The sequence below is a fragment of the Chenopodium album genome, chromosome 2 (genome assembly GCF_948465745.1).
Source record: "Chenopodium album chromosome 2, dcCheAlbu1.1, whole genome shotgun sequence".
NCBI lineage: Eukaryota > Viridiplantae > Streptophyta > Magnoliopsida > Caryophyllales > Amaranthaceae > Chenopodium > Chenopodium album.
Genome location: NC_137835.1, coordinates 84,316,008 through 84,337,552, shown reverse-complemented (window position 1 = coordinate 84,337,552; position 21,545 = coordinate 84,316,008). Strand labels below are relative to the sequence as shown.

The 21,545-nt window shown below is 37.6% G+C and overlaps 2 protein-coding genes across 2 annotated transcripts; both read right to left on the bottom strand.

Moving 5' to 3' along the window:
- Nucleotides 1-358: 358 nt before the first annotated feature.
- LOC145591323 (protein KINESIN LIGHT CHAIN-RELATED 2-like) lies at nt 359-5,952 on the bottom strand. Its single transcript, XM_081647752.1, has 3 exons — nt 4,110-5,952; nt 2,814-3,058; nt 359-873 (listed from the first exon to the last, which is right to left on the bottom strand). The coding sequence occupies exons 1-2, from the start codon at nt 5,771-5,773 to the stop codon at nt 2,848-2,850; spliced, it is 1,875 nt and encodes a 624-aa protein (XP_081503878.1). The 5' UTR covers nt 5,774-5,952; the 3' UTR covers nt 359-873; nt 2,814-2,847.
- A 3,056-nt stretch (nt 5,953-9,008) lies between these two features.
- Nucleotides 9,009-20,884, bottom strand: LOC145604472 (autophagy-related protein 9-like). The gene is made up of 10 exons (XM_081660360.1): nt 20,687-20,884; nt 19,095-19,806; nt 18,619-18,939; nt 17,419-17,641; nt 11,142-11,321; nt 10,819-11,025; nt 10,637-10,714; nt 10,482-10,552; nt 10,284-10,394; nt 9,009-10,193 (listed from the first exon to the last, which is right to left on the bottom strand). Exons 2-10 carry the CDS (start codon nt 19,667-19,669, stop codon nt 9,236-9,238), a joined length of 2,724 nt encoding a protein of 907 aa, XP_081516486.1. The 5' UTR covers nt 19,670-19,806; nt 20,687-20,884; the 3' UTR covers nt 9,009-9,235.
- Between the last annotated feature and the right edge of the window lie 661 nt (nt 20,885-21,545).

The following is a 21,545-nucleotide window of genomic DNA, read 5'->3' as shown; positions in this document are numbered from 1 at the left end:
GAGATTTCTTTAAGGTTTACACAGGTCATGATGGGGAGAGACATGCTATACTTGAAGACTTTGGTTTTATGATTAAACCTTAAGGCTAGAATTATATGAAAACTGCAATTAATAGCAGGACAACAATAATATTATTAATATTATGTATCCTTGTTTATTAAAGCAAGGAGGTCAGGGAATAAATATGTTTTTATCTAATTGTTATCGAAATATATTGATATGAATTTTACAGTGGTAATAAGACTAATAACAAGTACTAAGCATCAAACATAGCTCATGGCAAAATATGAAGTGTTCAGCAATTATGCACCTACTTATGTGGTTATATATCGCGGAATCTAATGGTATAATATACATGCATAATAGTACACAACAATTACCACTGTAACCATAAAATATATCTTTATGAATGTCAAATGACTATTTTACTCTCCTATATGTTTTGGAAACACATAGGAGCTAATGCGCCAAGATGAACTCGATCCTCTACTCTCACCCTAGCTTAAACTCAAACCAAACCTTTATTGCCATTCTTGCCTTTGTTAGCAATAAGGAGTACAAAACAATTAGAAGGAAGCAAATACAAGTAATACCTTAATTATATATCTAAACATGCAATAGGATAATTGGTAAACTTTTCTCTTTCTCCATTAAATGTATTTTCATGCTTAATTTGATACAGGTTTGCAACAATTCTTTTGTGCCAAGCTCCAAGAGGAAACACTAATGTATCCCTTAAAACAGACCTAAAGCCGATCAACCAAAGATCACAATCTTCAAAGTCGCATCTTACTCGTTGATATTCAAACCCCTTAAAAGCTTTTCCTAACACATTCGTAGTTTCTCTTTAACTTCGCAAACCGCCTCCACCACCTACATGATAGCACAGCATTAGTAATTAATCCATTTACTACATATATTGATGCAATATTCTTGTGCAGCAAATAAGACTTGAAAAATATTACAATCGCCCACACAATATCATGAACGATGTACGTGACTTATAGATTAACATGAGTATAACATTATTAAACGACATTGAAAATTAGTTAAACAACGAGTATAAATTATAACCAATAACTTTGTAAAGTACCAAACAATATGAAAACACTTGCATCTTTCAAAGTCTTGGAATTGAAGCTGTATAGATGTGATTAACCAATAACTTTGTAAACCCATGAGATGTGATTAAAATCAGACATTATCGATATGTATAGATAACAAACGATAATATTTAAAAAGAAATAGGCTATAAAAGTACACCTAAACAATAAAAACTTGAAAATTTGTTAACAACGATTACAATAAATGACTGACTGAAAAATATTCACAACCTAATAAACATACACAGAATGTGAGAAGTTTTTAAGTACGATATTTAACACCAAACAAAAATAGAAGTATAGGTATTGAATGTAGATGATGAGTAAACAAGCAGTAGTAATTTTCTAAAATGTAAAGTCAAAAGATAAAATGTATTCTTGAACCAATGTTAGACTACACATGCATCAACCAGCTAACAATATGCATGGAAATTAGAGTATTAAATGGCTCGTGATTATGATTTTCGACTTTCCATGTTTTAGGATTATTCTTTGTAGTTGTCTGTATTCCTATCGTGGGTAGTTAAAAATTGATTGATCCATATAAGAACTGCTTCACACCGGTCTACTGTAGGTTGACGGTCAAATGGTCTATTGGTTGTCTCTACTCTCTCTAGTTATTAGCTATCTCATTTCACTATCAGTCTATCCCCTTTGAATTCAATTTACACTCACTTCATTCCTCATTTTCAACTATAGGATGATATTGAACCAAGTTTAACTTAATTAAGTCGAACACTTATCTTCCCTAAATGATATTATTTCTCACTCCTCCATTCACTTTGCTCTCCAAATTTGACATTTTAGCACATTCGTTTTTTATAATACAACGATGGGTGATTTGGTTGTCTCATTTTGCCAAAGAACTCTCATATTCATAATTATTATTTCTCACTCTCTTATACATAACTCTTCTCATATTCAATCTTTCTCATTCTTTTATGCATCACTCCATACTTCGATACCTCATTTCTCTCCCCACCCTCTCCATCTTCCTCTTTCCTTTTTTCCCATCATTTAATTTAATAGGAATATTCTTCCCCATTCACTTGTTTTCTCTAATCTGCTTATATCATCAGATTGACATTGACCCATATCCGAACTATATGCTTCCCTGCTCATTGTATACCGTAAATTGATAGTCAATTGGTTATCTCTAGTTTTTTACTACCTTATTACATTATTATCTCCGAATTCAATGTTAGGGTACTTTTCATTCCTCATTTTCAACTATAGGATGGCAATGAACAAAGTTTAAATTAATTAGGTCCAACATTTCTCTTCTCTAAGTCCTATTACTTCTCGATCCTTTCTTTCACTCTTTCCTCCGAATTCGAAATCTCCTTTCTCAGGCTCCTCTGTTTCTTGTTCTATACTTTCTTCCTTCCCTAATCCCTTATAACTATTTCAATTACAACATTGCAGTTGAAGATCACACCTAATGATCTAACAAAAGCTAAGACGCAAACATGTACACTTTCCAAAGAATATAACCACAAGAACTCATATAGAAAACCAAAAGCAAAATATTAACAGGAGCAAAGCAAGCAAACATATCTAGCATATCATCCGAATTTCAAAACCTATCACCAGCACCAACCAGAAAGCACCCCCCCCCCCCCCCGGCGTCTAACCCAATATTTAAAAACAAAACAGCACATAAAAATTATGGCAAGAAGTGCACTCCCCAGAAACAACTGCTGAATGTACCTTCCACAAGAGCATGGTTGTCTTCTTTCTGTCCTCATCTTCTTTCTATCCTGGTAGGATTGCTATTCTGAGGCAAGGGCAAGGCCTTTGTTGGGAGCACTTTGGAAGAAGAGAAGCCACCTAGTGCTTTGACCTTCAGCTGCTCCAGAATCCTGCATGCTTCCCTAAGCTCATCTTCTGCATGTTTCCCGTGACCTCCCCAACCATCAACTGCTTTTTGCTGGAATTCTATTGCAAGGGCATAACTGCAATTCAACAAATACAATACATGAAAGGGAGAAATTTTCAGATACGAAGAAGTATCATCTGTTGACAGGTTGGGAACCTGAATAATTTCACATAAACCAGTACAAATAAACTACTTAATGCCTAACAAGGTGAGTAATAAAGCAACAGCATTTGACAATTATGTACACCCATTTGTAGTTCTGTAGCATTCCACTCGTTGAGCGACAGCTGTCCTCAAGAAGTACAGTTTCAACGTATGCACCACAAGACACCTACATTAAGAATTAGCACTACAGTTTTGCACAATTGCAGCACATCATGAGTTCATGACAAGAGAGAATTCTTTAAAGACTAAATCAAGTAAAGCTGATCATGGTTCAGAACGCAGGTAGAAAAGGACTGCCTAGACTAGTTTCAAAGGCCATATATTTTTTTACTTTGACCCAAATTGGCGAGGGTAAAAGGCCAAATGGTCTAAACATGCATTCAGGTGTCAGTTGGTCACAGTTTGGAGCAAAAATACTTCGTGAATTAGAACAGCCCCCTTTTTATGAGCTCTAATTTCTAGTAAATCATATTAACTTGAGATAAGGTTCACTTTCAACTGTGAAGAGGTATAGGAGCATGGTACACCATTTGCAATAGCTCCTAGTTACATTATTCAAATTTAAAAGTCCGATACATACCACCAATTCTTGTCCTTTCACGAGTGACTAGTAAGTGACGAGGAGTGTAAGTGAATTAGGTTACTCTAAAGACATAATAGATTTTTAAAAAATTGATTAACCTGAGAAACATTTTGAAGAACAAGAAAAAGGAATCCATGAAGCAACATGCCTATATCATGAAACCAGTAAGATATTGGAACAATAACATCCCATGTTTTGGCACATTCCATTGCTACTTGAATTTAGACTCATAATTCATTCCTAACGTTACTGATAATTTTAATATTAACTGGCAACAATACACAAAGATGTTGAACGATGGCAGTTCTTCTAAACAATTCCAAAGAATTTGATATTCACTTAGATATAGTAAACTTATAAACTACAAATATTCATGTACCTTTCCATGGAAGCATATGCTTTTGAGAGGTTTTGACATGCCTCAATAGAGTCAACATGATGAGGACCAAGCGAGATATCCATGATGTCCTTTGCAACAGCAAACATCTGTGCTGCTGACTGTGGTCTTTCTAGCTCCAAATAAGCTGCCCCTAAGTTGTTATAGATGTATCCAACTCCGAAATGCTTGGGGCCAAAGCTTTCTTTTAAAGTTTCAGCAGCACCCTCCAAATAAGGAATAGCCTGTGTAACCTTACCTGTCAATAAGAGTAACCAACCAATCCTAGCAGACACACTTCCTTCAGAATGCTGTTCTTGAGGCAGCTTTTCAAGCAAAGCATGTGCTCTCTTCAACAAGGATATTGCAGTTTCAAATTCATTCATTGTCTCATATTGCATAGATATCTCCATATAAGCCTCAGATACTTCTAAGGGTTTCAACTTTTCCTTTTTGTCTAGTATACTGGTAGCAATCTCTAGACACCTCTTTGCATCAGCAAACTTCTCTTGACTGACCAATGCTTTGGCCATTGTAATAAAAATAAGAGCCCGATTCTCACTATCCTTTTCTGTCTGCTGAACAACCCCCTTCAACGTGTTTATAGCTGCCTCAAACCTCCCAAGAGCAATATGCATATTAGCAGCATCGATCTCAGCACGAAGCAAATCAGAGCTTCGACCCCAATTCTTTAGAACTTTCTGAGATAACTGATTCTGCTCTAATGCCTTCTCATACTGCTCCATCCCAGTGTAAATTACCCCAAGAAGCCGCCTATCTTGAGCAACCTCTACCGAATTATCCCCCAACAATTTTATGTGTAACTCTAACGCTTTCAAACAATACGGTAAGCCTTCCTTAAAGTTCAAAATCGCAACACACGCTTCCGCCAAGTCCCTATAAGCATTACCAACTTCTTTCCTATCTTCACCCAACAAAAACTCCTTAATCTCCACTGAGTGCCTCAAATTCCCCAATGCCTCTTCTCTCCTACCCATAGCAGTCTTAGTATTAGCCAATTCAAGCTGAACAGCATGTAAAATAGGTTTCAAATCCTGGGCTCGAAAACTACCCTCTTCCTCTAACCTACCCAAGATCTTATTAGCCCTATTAAGATACCCTAAAGCATCACTGAACTTATTCAAGCAATAACTAGTAGAACCCAAAAGCTGTAAAGTCATAGCAATAGGTAAAGAAATTTGATTTTCACTATCAAAAACAGCCAAAGCTCTAATAGCATAAGGTAAAACTTTTTCAGGATCCTCACCTTCTTGGTCAAGTTTAAGACCAATTTTCAAGCAAGCTAAACCAAGATCCTTCTCATCAAAATTCGCCTCCATTTCTTTGAAAGCCTCAAGCATATCTTCAGCCGTCTTCGCCGCCTCGAAATCATTCTCAATTTGCGATCTTTCTTTGATTTTCCTCTGCCGAGAAGGCAATTTAGAGTGAATTTCAACTTGGGTGTTGAAATTTTGAGATGGGGTTTTCTGGAATTGGTGGGTTTTTGGGGTGAAAAAGAGTAAACCCTTGGAATTGGAGCAAGAGTTCAACTGGGTACATGATGATTGATCAGTTGAAACTAGGGTTGAACAGATTTGGGTGGTTAAATTGCGAGAAATTGATCTGGGTTTTGAGAAAGAGAGGAGTTTGATTGATGCTCTTCTCATTTTGTAGAGTAGCTTCAATAATTGATTGAAGAATAGAAGAACAAAGAGAAAAACTTGCACAATTAAGAATGCTCTTCTCTAGCTTAAACCCCTGCTAAACCCCTCTATTGAAGACTATACTTTGTACTCCGTATAAGGTAGTGGTGTGTTGTGGACTATGCGAGTGTGCGCCTGTGCAGTGTTCAAAATCGGACCGAGACTTGAACTAATTACTTGAGTAGAGAACAAGATCCCGGGTCTAAGGTCTACTAACCACTTATGAATATACGAAGTATTATATAGAAAATATTATAAGAGAAACACTCATTTAAGTAAGAACAAAACTTAAATGAGAATGAATTCTGACCGTTAATATTATTTCGTTCCATAAAATTGTTACTTCCATTCCTTAAAATACAATACCAATGGTGTATTATTGTACTAATACTATGTAAGAAACATGCCCGGATTAATATTTTTTTCAACCAAAGAATTATGCTATGTAAGTTGGGAGGTAAGGCAAAGTATAATGGTGCATATGTGGTCTTAAGTGATAGTTTTCCAAACTCTAGGTCTTGGGCACATCGAGTATTCTAAGGTGACTGTCGAGTACATGGGCACAACTAACTGCTCGTATTAATCATCAATCAAGGTGTATAATCTTAACTCAGATTAATGAAAGACCTTTAACAAATTAAAATTCACTCACAATGCAAATATGCTATCACCCTTAATTAACATATTATTAGATTGGATTGATGACTTTCTGTACTTGAACCATGAACGTTCAATGTTTATGAAGCAATATGACCAATCTACCTCTTTATTTTCTTTGCTAGCAGCAAATACATATGTATAAACAAGATCCATATATTGTACAGCCTAAACATGCAAATTTTAAGGTCGATTCTAAATACAACCTTTTTTTTAAGCCATGAATTACGTACAGCAAAGAATTTTGATTTTCTGTTCTCGTTGCACCAAACAAAAAGATCACTGCGAGGCCTATCATAGTCCCACCTGAAGGCAGCATGGTGCTGGAGTCATGATGCCGCAGAACACTTTGCTCCTCCATGAACTCATTGCCGAGCAATGTCTTATCAAAGACTAATTGCCAAAATTTGTTTGTGTGACGATGAGCACTAGGATTAATTTTTACACATGGGAATGTATGTATCCACGTCTCAGATGTTTCAAAGGTATAAAGACAATGGTGAAAAATACTACTTCCTCCGTTTCTTTTTAGTTGACACGTTTCTTTAGTCACGTTTGCCAATGCACTTATTCAATCATTAATATCTTTAATTATCAATAAACAAAATTATAAAAAATTGATATTTTGAAAGTATATAACGTGACGAATCTAACAAGATCCCACATGACTATATTTTGCATTACGTATAAAGCACAAACACGGTCAAAGGGAGGTGTGTGAATAGTGCTTAAGTCAAAACGTGTCAACTAAATAAAAACGGAGGTAGTACTTAATTTAAAACACGACTTTCACATACACATTTCAAGAAAATTTGTTTGCCAATTTGTTAAAATGACAGCAAACTCTATGTGAGCACAAACGCATAATCAGGCCTTCCCTCGATACTTACATTTGTGAGTACATACACAGCCCACAGGTAGATGTCAAGTGTTCCACGCGCTTATACATAAGAAAAAGTTAGAGTCAGGCGACCTAGTTCCCTAGACATGAAACACATATTTTTCTGACTGTTACCCGAGAAGGGTGAGGACATATAGGAAAATTATAACAGGGATTCAGGTGTAAGATGGCGCTAGGCTTGCTATTGTGAGGCAAGAGCAAGGCTTTTACTGGAAGTTCTGTGGATGAGGAGCCTGCTTCAGTCTTTAGCTGCTTCAGAATTATGTGTACTTTTGAAGGGAGTTCAGTTGCAGGAGACAACTGCAATTCAACAAACAGTCTATGAAATTCAAAAGGGGGGAAACAATGTTCCAGAATTCAAATAAGAACACCACTTTTACACTTAAAACCAGCAAAATTCGGAACATGCTACACCATTTACATCTGCTCACTTTCTCATCGGACATGGTTGAGGAACATGCTACACCACATGCCATAAATCTTTTTTTATGTATATGTTTACAGTATACAAAAATTTCCTAGCATCTATATATTCTAAAGTCCTGTGCATCTCACCGAGTCACAGATCATCTAATACGGAGTATTTTAATCCTTGTCAATCTTTCAGCAATGACTAGCAAGATTTTATAAAAGCTCTACAAAACAAAATGATGTACACTGGGGATGGGGTGAAAATGAAACAGTTAACTCTCTCAATAACAATTCGGAGAACAGGAAAAAATGAAAAAATAAAGAGCTAGCCATGAATCAATATCCTGAAAATTGTGGAAAACAGAACACTTGTACACCATTTTTGGGCCTACAAAGGTAAAAAGATGAGCAATATTGCACATTGACTGAACATGAGGTCACTTGATTCTACATTCACTGCTGAAATGATTATTGATTCATCAAATATGCAAGTCATTTTTGGTTCCTAATATGCAACTAAGACTCAAGATAAGTAACATACGTTAATGTCTTAGATTAAGCAGCGGTAGATATTGCAATTGAAATTATATTATGAAATAACCAAAGAAGGCGCCTCGTTTTGGAAACCTTGTTGGGTTTTTGGAGGCACAACCAAATCTCTAACGCTCTCTCACAATATTGCAAGCCAAAGTATCTAGTAAAACAATCTCCCTCAGCTCATAGCTAAACATCCAATAATAACACTCGCAATAAATAGATGAAAGGTTTCCAAAAAAGAAAATAGAACAAATAATAAAATATGACCGTAAAGGGAGAGTGGAGCAAGTAATAAAATACAGAGGGAGTATTCGAAATTCAAGACCGGAGATTGGACTAGTTAATTTAGGATCGGGACTGATAAGACCTAACTTGACTGATTTGGACCAATTTTAGGAAGAAAAAAAAAATACTCCTTATATTTTTATTATTATTATTATATAAAAAAAATAAAGGAAAAATTAAATGTTTAATGTCATTCTTATTCCATGACAATATACGTGGTATAATTTTATATCATTGGCGTGGTTGCTCACTTGCTATTAAAGAGCAAGTGAATAACATCATGAATGACTGAGTGTACAAGGTATGTTGTATGTAATTGAACCAATATGACCAAAATACCTCTTAATTTATTAATTAGCTAGCAGCAATTGCGTACTTACAAACAAGATAAGGATATTGAGCAACCTAGAATGCAAGTTTTTCTTTGTACATTTCTAGAAAGAGAGGCAAGGTCAATTCTAAATGCAACCTTTTTTTTTTTTTTTTCTAAGACATGAATTATGTACAACAAAGAATTTCGATCTTCTGTTCTCCTTGTACCAAACAAAAAGGAGAAAATAGCCCTAAGATTATGTACCAAAAAGACCCAAGAAATGAAAAAAAAAAAACAACGATTCCGTGTAGGGGATCAAGAATTAGTTCACTTGATATGTATCAGGGGCTAAGTCTCTAGAATCTATATTTATGGTAGGCGGTTCTGAAGGTTTATAGACATCATCAAAATGGAGCTTAAAATCGCCACCACTAGTACCAAATTCAACAGGGTCAGTTGTTCGAGACAACTGGTGGTAGTTGCCCCAATCCAATGGTTGTTCGTGCTCATCTATGCTCCTCTCTGAATGGCTTCCATAGTAATCACTGGCATTGTGACGATTAAATTCAGGAGGCTCGAGAAAGCTGGCTTGTTGGGGCCTGCCATTGTATCTGAACAGCGGAGGCTCAAGAAAGCTGCCTTGTTGGGATCCGCCATGGTGCTGAAACTCAGGAGGCTCAAGAAAGCTTGCTTGTTGATGCTCTGCACTGCTAGGACCACCACGGTCCCACCAGTGGCTCCTAGCAGATGGCAGCATAGTGCTTGAGTCGGGATGCCGCAGAACACTTTCCTCCTCCGGGAAGACTGGAGATGATGTGGAAGCTTCTAGATGGCTCTTTGACCGATTCTCAAAGAAATTAGGCCAACTTTCTCCATGATTAGCTTCAATGTTTAAGGATGGCTTCCAGAATTCTTTGCTTTGATCATTATCAATGTCCATAGAAACTGATGGGATGTCATTAGTACCAATAACATGACGAGCCCCAGACACATAAAACCAATTGAGAAGGTAAGGGTGAGTTTTAGGATCAGTTTCGATAAGCCACAGAGAGCCCAAATGATAACCCGGTGCAGGACTGTTGTAAGGCGATTCTCTTCTGAAGTAGCTGTTTCTGGAGTTCTGATCTATCAAACTTGGACTCTGTTGCCATCTTCTGGGTGGTGAATGCCCATATCCAGGATTAGGCCTTCTCAACTTTTCATTCCGGAATGCTCTGAGAGTGGTTAGAAACTGCATCCCTTGAGCATCTGATTGCCAAGAGGGATAGCTGGTTTGAAAGCTGTAAACAGAAAAGACAGCTTAAATACGTTAACAACATCAACAACACAAAAGTAGCATGAAAATGAGTGCAAGTTGAGAAAACTCGTGCCTCAGAAAAGATTTTTCCATCTTTCCTTGGGAGCTCCTCAGGGTGGGAATTGAATTGTATGGAGAAGCATAATTGCCGTTGCCATGCTTTTGAAAGTCAAAGGCACTAAAGCTGCAAGAAGAATGAGATACACTGGGTAAAACAGGAGGTAGCATTTCACAAATGGTCAAACGAAACATAAGCTGTTGATACACAAACCTGCAAACATCACCAACTCCATCTATGTATACAGTAAATTCAGAGATGAACTGCAGAATGTCATCAACTTTCTGCAATAAAGACACAGCATAAGCTTAAAGTCATTCAAACCAAGTAAGAAATGAGTGAATTAATTTAAATGAAAAATTAATAACCTTTGGCACAACATATATGAGCAGATAAGGAGTTAAAAATATAGAGGCCATCTCCTCCAGCCACGTCATTGCTGTATACTGCACAAATACATAATTTATTAAGCATTTGTAGCCCCATGCTATTTAGTTAGCCAAAGATTAAACAACTAAAACAGCATCAGGTTTCCAGCCTATGAAATTACCTGAAATAAAGTTTCAAACTCCATCCTGACCATCTCTGTATTTTCTTTACCACGCCATCTCTTTGGCATGTGATGAGTGTGCTGAACCACCAAGGACATTGTGCCCTCGGGGTCAAGAACTAGAAGCTCATCTGTCACAGCATCCCGGCTGATATGCGTAATTGCTCCAAATACAGCAACATACCAAAACAAATTACGGCCAAATATCTTCAAGAATTACAACAAAAAGGCATTATAATAGATTGTTAGCCACTGTATCAACATACATAGGGTCCATTTTCTGTGGTGAATTCAAAAGGTGCAAAAGAAGAAGAAGAAATTACATGGCCCTCCAGCAAAGATTCATCCAGCAAAGCAATAATGATCAGCACCGCCGCAAAGCCTCCAGATATGAATGAGATGAATTTAGCAACAACTGAAATTATGGGAGATGGAAATTGTTTCAAGTAATCTGAAGCATGTATGACACTGCTGTTTATGCGGTGTCTAAAGAAGTGTTCCACCTACAATGCAGGGGGATAAAAAGTCAATGACAACATCAAGGAATAGGGGTACAGAAAATTTTATGGGCACATCATCTTAACACTATGCAGAACATTTCGGGTGTTGGATAAAACATTATTTTACATTTCACAATACTCATCAGTTTCTAAATCACCTTGATGCAGCTAGGGCATTGGAGTCAATCAACTTTCTAATACACCTTTTTCTATTCCTAAATAATTTACATTTGATCTCCAAATATGTTAGCACCATAAAATTACAACCCCCAACCCTACCCATTCCTTGAAACAAAATGAAAAATATAGTTAATGGCTAATTCATATATGATGAACAGAAATAAGTTTAAGAACAGGTTCTCATATCTCAATCGTTCAACGGCTACACAAAGGGTGTTTGTTTTCTACATAGTTAAGTATGGCATCTTGAGATTTCACTACTTAATCACAGATTTCTAAATTATCGGAAGAGCTTAAAAACTCCTAAGCGGATGATTCACAGTCCTTAAGTCATTAAACTGTAAAACCACCAAGCAAGCAACCTCCATGTCACTAGCATAGTTGAATGTAGCAACTGCAAGTTGATATAAGCTCCTAAACAGTAATCCCTTCTAGTGTGATTAACACTGCCTAGTGCCTACAGACACTACAGACAGAAGCTCATTAATTCTATTTTCAAACTAAACTCACAAGAGCTCCTACAGGTATAATCTCAATACTCCTATTGCTACCAATGAGCCAGCCATGACAAACAGAATGTAATTTTGGCGTATATTAAACGCAACTGAAAAGCAATACACTGAATGTTACGTCCTCACGCGGCACTACGATAATTGAACTCTTGGAAGTGGCAGACATGAATATGTCAAACTTTTGTACATTATCACAGGCTCATAGTCTCTTCAGCTTTTTTGCGTCTACTTACATTACCATTTCCCCCTCATTTTAGAAAGCACATATCACTTCCAATACCCCTCCAATATTCTAAACTTAATAATTGTGTCAACCTTAAAAAAAATGTGAGACACGAACTCATTCGAATTAAGCCAACTAGGATATATTTAGGCCACCCTAGTACGCAACAATCCTTGCATGAATATATCTGCAAGCTAAATTCCATATTGCCATCATAGCCCAACCAACCACCAACACAATAGCCACTTCCTGACAAAAATATCTTTAACAGGACCATTATCTAGGGCCACAAAGCCATAGATCAGATCTTTCCTGTAGGCACGGAGAGAACATGGAGATAAAATAAGGTTCAGGACACCAAAGGCTCGAAGACTGCAGTTGGAAAAATCTATGTCAACAGATGAAAAGCTATAATTGCATCCCAATAACTATGCTATATCAGAATTCAGTACTGCATGTTCTGCAATTTTGTTCTTGAGTTTTACTTTATAGGATGTACATTGTAACTATATATAGCCCAATGGCAAATGAATTAGAAGCTAAAGCTAAAACTGTTATAACATTCAATAATGTTGTACAGGCACATTATTTGTCATAGATCCCAACTTCATGTCAATTTACTATAATGTAGGATCGGTTGAGGAATGAGATACAAGAAAAGGTCCGGGTGACACTGATTGAGTACAAGATGAGGGGGAAACGCTTAAGGTGGTTCGGCCATGTAAAAAGGAGACCAAGTGAGGCTCTAGTAAAAAGGCTCGCAGAGTTGCAAAGTGTTGGGATCGCAAGGGGTAGGGGAAGACCTAAGAAAACTTGGAAGAGGGTGATTGAGAGTGATATGAGTGTTTTGAGGATTTAGGAAAATATGGTGTTGGATAGGGCGGTGTGGAGGGGGATAATTCTCGTCAACGACATGTCATGATTGTATACATACTTTTGTTTATTTAATCTTATTATTTACTTTTATTATATTACTCAATTTGTGTTTTATGAGCTTTATTGATTTCCCTAGCTCAGAGTTTTCTGAAACCTTTATATTAATTACTCCCATGTTTTTACCCTTCCTTTAAAACTTTCTTGAATTATATTCTTGGTTTCCTTATAAAACTCTCTTAATTTTTACTTGGATGCTCTTTCTTTTTCTCACTTTACACACCTTTTTTCAAACTCTATCAACTGATTACCTTGTTACATCCCTTTTTCTATATCGGATGGTTCCTCATCACGATTCATGTTACCCGACCCCAAATTATTTTGGGACCATGGCTTTGTTGTTGTTATTGCTTTATTCATCGCCCTTAGCCTTAGACCCCCCTTCTATTTCAATATTAGTAAAGCAAACAAAGAGAAATGAAGGGAAGGGAAAATAAAAGACAGAGAAGGGAAAGAAAAGAGATTTTATTTTCCAACGTTTGGTTCTTAAATAGATATGAAGGGAAGAGAAAGGAAATTTGATTTACTAACTTTTATTTTTCACTTTCATGCAAATTCCTAGTGGAAATGAAAGTAAAATTTTGTAAAGGGATTTTCCTCCCCACAAGTATATAAAAAAGTGTGCCTAGGAGCTGAGGCGCCATGCATTTAGGGTAGAGCATAGCACAATCCATGTGCTGCACAATCTGCAATTCTGTAACCACACTATAGCTAATAACCCCAACCAGTATAATATCTTCTTTTTTTTTTGACACAAACCAGTATAATATCTTAGATCAGTATAGAGTATAGATCCAACAATAATTTGATAGACAATTTGACACATCAAATTGCTATACAATGGAGTATGTTCAAATATTCATATGTTCCTGGAAAGATTCAAATAAACAAAAAACTTAAGGGAAATAAAGAAAATACTACGTAATAAATTTACAAGTACAATGTAATACAGGTAGTAAATATCAGCTATTAAACATATGGAACTATGAATTGCATGGATGTCTGATTTTTTTTCTGGATTGCTTCAAAAATCAAAATGCTCTCCTTGCTTCTTGGTTAGTACTTTGGAGTTATGTATATTAGTTTGCAATGAACCCACTTCCACCTCCTCCCGTGACTCTCACCTACCACAGAGTACAGAGAGAGCAGCAGGGGCTTTGCACCAACAAAAACAACTTACCATGGCAGCAGCAGCAAAAGGAAACAGGGGACTGAGCAGGGGACAAAGCACCTTTATTTGTTGTTTGTTATTGCACTAAAATAGTAAGAGGACAAGAGTAGTACATGTAGTAATTAAGGCTTTGTTGCCACTAATGCTTTGTAGTAGTAGTATAAATAGAAGTAGCTTAGAGTAGAGAAGGCAGGCAGAAAGTATTATTTTAGAGAGTTCTTGGAGAGTGATGGCCTAAAGCCATTGACGTTGTACGAAAGCTTCGAGCTTTATCTATCCAAATTAACCTTCCGTCCATTTATTTCTCAACACCACGCTAGTTCGTTGCAGTTAGTATCAGAGCAACCATGGCTCCGACAGCCCCGACAGTCACCGTGGAACGAATAGCCGCGCTAGAGGAACGAGTGGAAGAAATTTTCGAGAAACTCGGGGAAGGGGAAAACTCACTCCAGCAAACTCTGTTAAAGAAGCAGGAAGAAGCCATTGATAAGGTGAGGCAATCGATGGAGGGTAAAATGGATCGATTCCGGCAAGACATAACCCAACAGGTTAACATGACGACAACCCGACAAGACAAGGTCTTGGAGGAGATTCGAGGCGCCCTCAAGGCTTTGAGTAAACAACCGATTCAGCAGCCCATTCCGGTGGACGAAGAAGTGGAGCAGCCACAACCGCAACCGCAGCCGCTCGGTGAGGCACCGCTACTGGGAGCAGGTGGCCTTAACGAACCACCGCTTGGAGCAGGAGACTTTAACGGGCTCCGTTTCGGCAGTTGGGAACCGGAGTTGGAGGAAGATTCGGTAACCAAAACGACTCTTACAGCGATCACCGCAACAACAACCACCACGACAGTCACAATCATCGCGTAAACTGGAAATTTCGAAAGCTGGATATGCCGATCTTCGACGGGTCTGACCCAGATGGGTGGATCCTGCGGAGCGAGCAATATTTTCAATTTTATCAGCTCTCGGAGATAGAGAAGCTTCAGGCAGCCATTGTAGCCATGGATGGCGACGCATTAAGGTGGTATCAATGGGAGAGCCGCCGCCGACCACTGATTGGGTGGGAGGACCTCAAAAACAGAGCCCTGAACCAATTTCGACCGCTGAATACGGGTAGTTTACACGAGAAGTGGCTCGCGGTGGTGCAGTCTACCACCGTCGTGGAGTACCGGAGAGCCTTCATCGAGAAGGCGGTGCCATTGACGAACATCCCTGAGAGTCTGATGAAAGGAAACTTCATCAACGGCCTTAAAGAGGAGATTAAATCCGAAATTCGATTACTCAACCCACTTAGCCTGGAGGATGCGATGGACCTTGCAATACGGGTCGAAGAACGAAACCGGGTCAGCAATCTAAAGAAAACGGGTGGGGTGAACTATAAAACTGAACCCTACTCCTATTTCAATAGAAGCCCAGCTTCCACCCTTCTTGACAATGGGCCAGCCCAAAACTCAAACACCCCTAACCTAATATTTAACCCCACCCACTCTAACCCACAAAATACCCTTCCCACCAACGGTCCAACTCACACCACAAATTACCAAACCCAACCTCAGCACCCAAATCGAACTTACCCAAATTCCTATCTAACACCCCAGTCATCAATAGCTTCTGTCAACAATCCACCCAATTTTTCCCAAACACGAACCAACTCCAGCCACTCTCGACTCAGTGGCGAAGTACGACGGTTAACGGAGAAGGAATTGCAAGACAAGAAAGACAAGGGGTTATGCTTCAAATGCGACGGTCGGTTGATCGGACCCACCCACGTTTGCACCGCCAAAGGGTTGAGCGTTCTATTGGTAGAAGAGGATTACGAGGATGGCGAAGGAGAGTTTACAGCAATGGAGATTCCAACGAGTATGGCAGAGTACGTTCCGGCCAACTCTTCCTTCAATTCGATGGTTGGGTTGTACCACCTGAATGTAATGAAAGTTACAGGAGAGGTTAAAGGAAAGTCGGTGGTGATAATGTTTGATTCCGGCGCCACTAACAACTTGATTTCGCTTCAATTGGTCGAAAGGCTTGGGATAGCAATTACTGGTAACGATAATTTTGGAGTTTTACTCGGGAACGGTGAAATCATAAAGGGGAGAAGACAATGTTGTGGAGTACGAGTGAAGCTCAATGAAGAGTTGGTGATAGAAGAGGATTTTTTGCCTCTTCCCTTGGGGAATTCGGACCTCATTCTAGGCGTACAATGGCTAGAAAAACTGGGCCCGGTGATGACCAACTAGAAGCTGCACGTAATGAGCTTTACTGTGGATGGGAAGTTGATTGAGATTAAGGGTGATCCGACACTTGCTCGACCAAGCATACTCCAAGCTCAATTTTCAGCTTCCCACCTTGAGGACAAGGTGGCTGTCTTGGGGGGGAGTATTGCAATGAACCCACTTCCACCTCCTCCCGTGACTCTCACCTATCACAGAGGACAAGAGAGCAGCAAGGGCTTTGCACCAACAACAACAACTTACCATGGCAGCAGCAGCAAAAGGAAACAGGGGACTGAGCAGGGGACAAAGCACCTTTATTTGTTGTTTGTTATTGCACTAAAATAGTAAGAGGACAAGAGTAGTACATGTAGTAATTAAGGCTTTGTTGCCACTTATGCTTTGTAGTAGTAGTATAAATAGAAGTAGCTTAGAGTAGAGAAGGCAGGCAGAAAGTATTATTTTAGAGAGTTCTTGGAGAGTGATGGCCTAAAGCCATTGACGTTGTACGAAAGCTTCGAGCTTTATCTATCCAAATTAACCTTCCGTCCATTTATTTCTCAACACCACGCTAGTTCGTTGCATAGTTGTCACATTGATCTATTTGAAAACTCCCCAAAAACTTGCCAAGTTTCTATTATCATCGGTCTATAAATTTGTATATTACATAAACCTATATGGTAAAGCCTAGGAAAGTTATAAGACATGATGTTCCTTTCTAATCAACCTTTTCCTAAATTAACAATTAACATAGGGCAGGGAGAGTATGTCCAAAACTAGTAACACAATCAAACTTAAATACCAAAATGATACAACAAAACCATGCCACAGGAAAAACAAAATAAAACACAAAGTGAAGAAATACTTGCCTCGTTAAATTCCCTAAACATCCACTTTGACAAATTTGACCATCTTCGAGATGATGCTGTTGTTGGGTGGTTATAGAATTGTTCAGCGTGCCTCAAGAAGAGATAAACCAGCATGAATATTACTAAAAATGGAGAAAGAAGAAGCATTGCCAGTCCAACTACTACAAGTCTTTTCCTCAAAGCACCGGGATTTGAGACAAACTCCTCCCTGATACAGAATTTCCTGCAGGCATAAAAGAGCTTTTCAGTCACTAAATGAACACAGCATCAAATCCCAAAGCTTCTCTTGTACAGAAACATTAATAGAAGGGAAACATATGAAGAGAAATCTCAGAGAAGTTAAATCATGGTCTCGTTACAGATATATAGTTCACAAAAACAAACTGCTTTCTCATACCAACGAACAAAGATGTAATCAACATAGTCAAAATATTCAGTATAAAACAAGAACTCAGCTTATTGTGCATCCATTACCAACTGATCAGTATAAACATCAAGGCTTGTTGCCTTACTTGAATAAAGAGATCGTGAAAAACTATAAGAACAAAACTAACCAGCAACACTCAGCACATAATACAGGGGTCAAATGAAGGCAGCCATACCTTTAAGGTCTGTATTAGTGTATTAACCACAGTTAGTAGAAGCTTGTTTCCGTTAAAGTTTATGACAAAGTTAGTCATTTCGTACAGATTTCAGCACATGAAAGAAAGCAATCCCAAAGCAAAGAAGTGAAACATGATTGGATAGGACTTTCATGCATAAGATTGACCCATGAAGGACTAGTGACCTTCTACCGCAAGCAAAAACAAAATTCTCATGAAATGAAGTGAACAAGATGCGGGAGAGGAACGGACATAACAGCCAAGGATTCCACATAACATTCTAAATTTGGAAATGAAAAAATAATTAAACAATTCATCGGCTTATACTTTACTCCGCACTTCAAATTTTCTTGTTTTCACGTTAGCCAATGTATCTTCAACCATTTATTTATCTTTAATCATGTGTTTGTAAAAATTATAAAACTAAATTTCTTAAAGTAAACATAGAGATGAATCTAACAAGACCCATATGACTTTTTTTTTTATATAGCATAAATCACGAAATTGTAATTGAAGTTGAGTATGTGAATAATTTACACTATAGAAATGTTGCAAGTAAAAAAGGACGAAGGCAGTACTATAGTCTTGCAATTATTACCTGTCAAACATGCTCTGTAATATGGACCAATTCAAGGTCCACTCAAGTGTCTTTGTCAATATGAGGCGTTGACGGCCCCTATTAGGGCCAGACTTGACAACTGGACCAGCACCAGGGATCCACTTAGATATAGGGAAAGCAAGAATCCCCTTGTTGATCATGCCAATCAAGTAATTTTCCTTCCGCATCAATCGCATTATAATTTCATGAGCTGACAGATCCTTCACAACACATAGCTTCTGTGAATTCTGAACACGAACCACTTTCTCAAGTATAGAAGGCCATGGCATGGTCTTCAATTCATCATCTGTAACATGGAGACTGCAAAGAACGTCATTCTTAAATTAGTGTATTCCCAAATCAAGAGGCAACACCATATCACCATCATACCCCTGCCACAATAGAGAAAGGGCGAGAAAGACCAGAGAGAGAATGGGGAATATAGCAAGTACAAAGTTGTGCTTATATAAGCTTACCAGTTGTAATAAAAGTGGCGTATCCTAAGAGTCTCCTTAAGCTGAGCAAAAAACCTTAGAAAACAGAAGACCCAATATATGGAAAATATACCCAGATACCCAAGAATAATTGCCTTGGGAAGTGTAAGTGGGGTTAATGGATGCGCATGGAGAGCTTCTATTGCAAGGTCACAGGGCTTAGTTCCAGATTCGACAGCATCGATTCCACATTTAGCATTGCGGAGACCATTCCAGTCAACGAATAGTAAGAAAAATCCTGAAAAGCATATTGTAAAAGCAAGACTCAAGAGTTCAACTATCCACTTCACAATGATGCACCAAAGTCCTTTTTCACAATAGTAGCTATACAACCTTTCAAAGAACAGGTCCAAATCAGCAATAGGTTCCACTTTCAGGCTCTCCCCGTTAAGTAGCCCAGAAGGGCTTTCGCTACCAGGACTCGGCACCCTTCCATATTCAGAGAGTTCAATCTCAGGAGGAATATCATTGAGTAGGCCAATGGATAGTGAAGGATCACCAGGTTTTTTCCACTTAAATATGCTCAAAGCATTTCTACCCCCTTGCCAATTGGACATTATTTGCAAGCAACAGCAGTAGTTGTATACGGTAAGTCCATTCCCCGCTCAAACCCACAAGAGCTAAAATTAGATGCTGATGGTCCTGAGATTGATGCACTATGTATGCCCGCTGAGTTAACAATCAAATGAAGGTCCTGAGATTGATACAACAATAACACACTCAATAAAAACAACAACAAAACCCACAAGAGCCAAAATTAGATGCAGTATGTATCCCCACTGAGTTAACTACACCATTAATCGAAAACAAGTAACTATAATGTATAAGAGGGCTGGAAGTCTGGAATTGGAAAATTTCAGGCAAAGAGAACCACCGCGATTCCCTAACAAGTTCTGTGCTATATCAGCTATAAATCTAAATTGTCAGCATTGACAGATAAGCAATGTAGTGACATTATAAGTGTTCAGCGCCAGAACTCCTAGAAGCATCCCATAACTAATATGAGCTCAATTATCAAGAATCGATGAAATTTTCAAATTTTGTAGTTTAGAAGTCTTCATGCAACCACTAGGGTGAACATAATCTGTGCATATGCTGAATAACCCATATAAATCCAATATGTTCAAAGTCATCACAGTAGTAAGACCTTTCATCCTCCATCTCATAAGTCAAAATAAATCAAAATGTGGTATCATAATTCAGTATTTTCATAACAGATATTAACACACATTCAAGTTAGTACAAATTGGCTTTAAATTCCATAGCACATCCAATTAACGAAGATGAACCAAATGACTAAAATCAAGGGTTACAAAAATGTAATAAATTTAACTCAATTAGCAATAATTTGATTAAATTAACAACATTAACTATCAAAAAATTCCAAGTACAGCTAAAAATTCAGTCAATTCAACACCCAACCAATACTTTACCAATTAAAGGATAATCAAACAATACTTCAATTCAGTAATTAACCATAATCTGGAAATCCCACCCCCAAAATTCAAAATTAAACAAAACCCAACTTTAATTTCCTTTAAAACATTAAAATAAAAACCAAAAAACAAAATTACCTGAAAACCCACAAATTATTATGATCAATTGATACACGAACAACAAAGGGCAGCAAATATCACCCGATTAGACCTCGAAAGGGGGGATTTTTTTCCGCAAACGGTGAGAAAGAGATGAGAGAGAAAGAAGGAAAAGAGAGAAGTTTGGATTGCGTGGAAGTAATAGGGAATTTCGGGGGTTTGAGAAGAAGAAATTGAGAAAACAGAAAAAAGTATTTTAATAATTGGAAGAAAAAATTGAGTAATTTCTTATCTTTCTCCTTTATTATTTAATTTCTTAAATATACTAGTTACAGAGTTCTTTACCCAGAAGAAAGGAAAACGTTGTTGTATTTTGCCGATTTGTAGACTTGGATGGGGTTTTACAGAGCTTTTCGCATTCACTGTGTTATTGGAGTTTTTGAATTTTTTTTTTTTACCCCATCAAGTTTTGTTAAGTGGATGTGTTTTAGATTTTAAAGTATTTCGAGTTTAAGTCGGGTTAGGACTTAACGTCTTGTTGGGAATATTATTTTGAAAGTGATTAGGAATTTTAGATCAGGTTAGGTTTTGTTAGAAGTGTTACTTTTTGGACTAACGGTTGAGAATAGAGATATTCTATTTTAATCTCTAAGGTAAATCTATAGTGTTAACATGAGTAATTTTCTTAGAAATTTGTTCTCCTTAGATTTATAATGCAATTTTTCTATGATTGTTATTAAAATGCAATTACTTCCATTGATTTCTTCTGGAAAGATGATTGTGCAATCAAAAACTTTTGTATACATCCGGTTTACACTAATATTAGTGTACATCGAGTAGTATAAGGGTAACTTTTAGCTAATTTTAGGGTAATTTTTTGCCTTTTTTTGGGTAACTT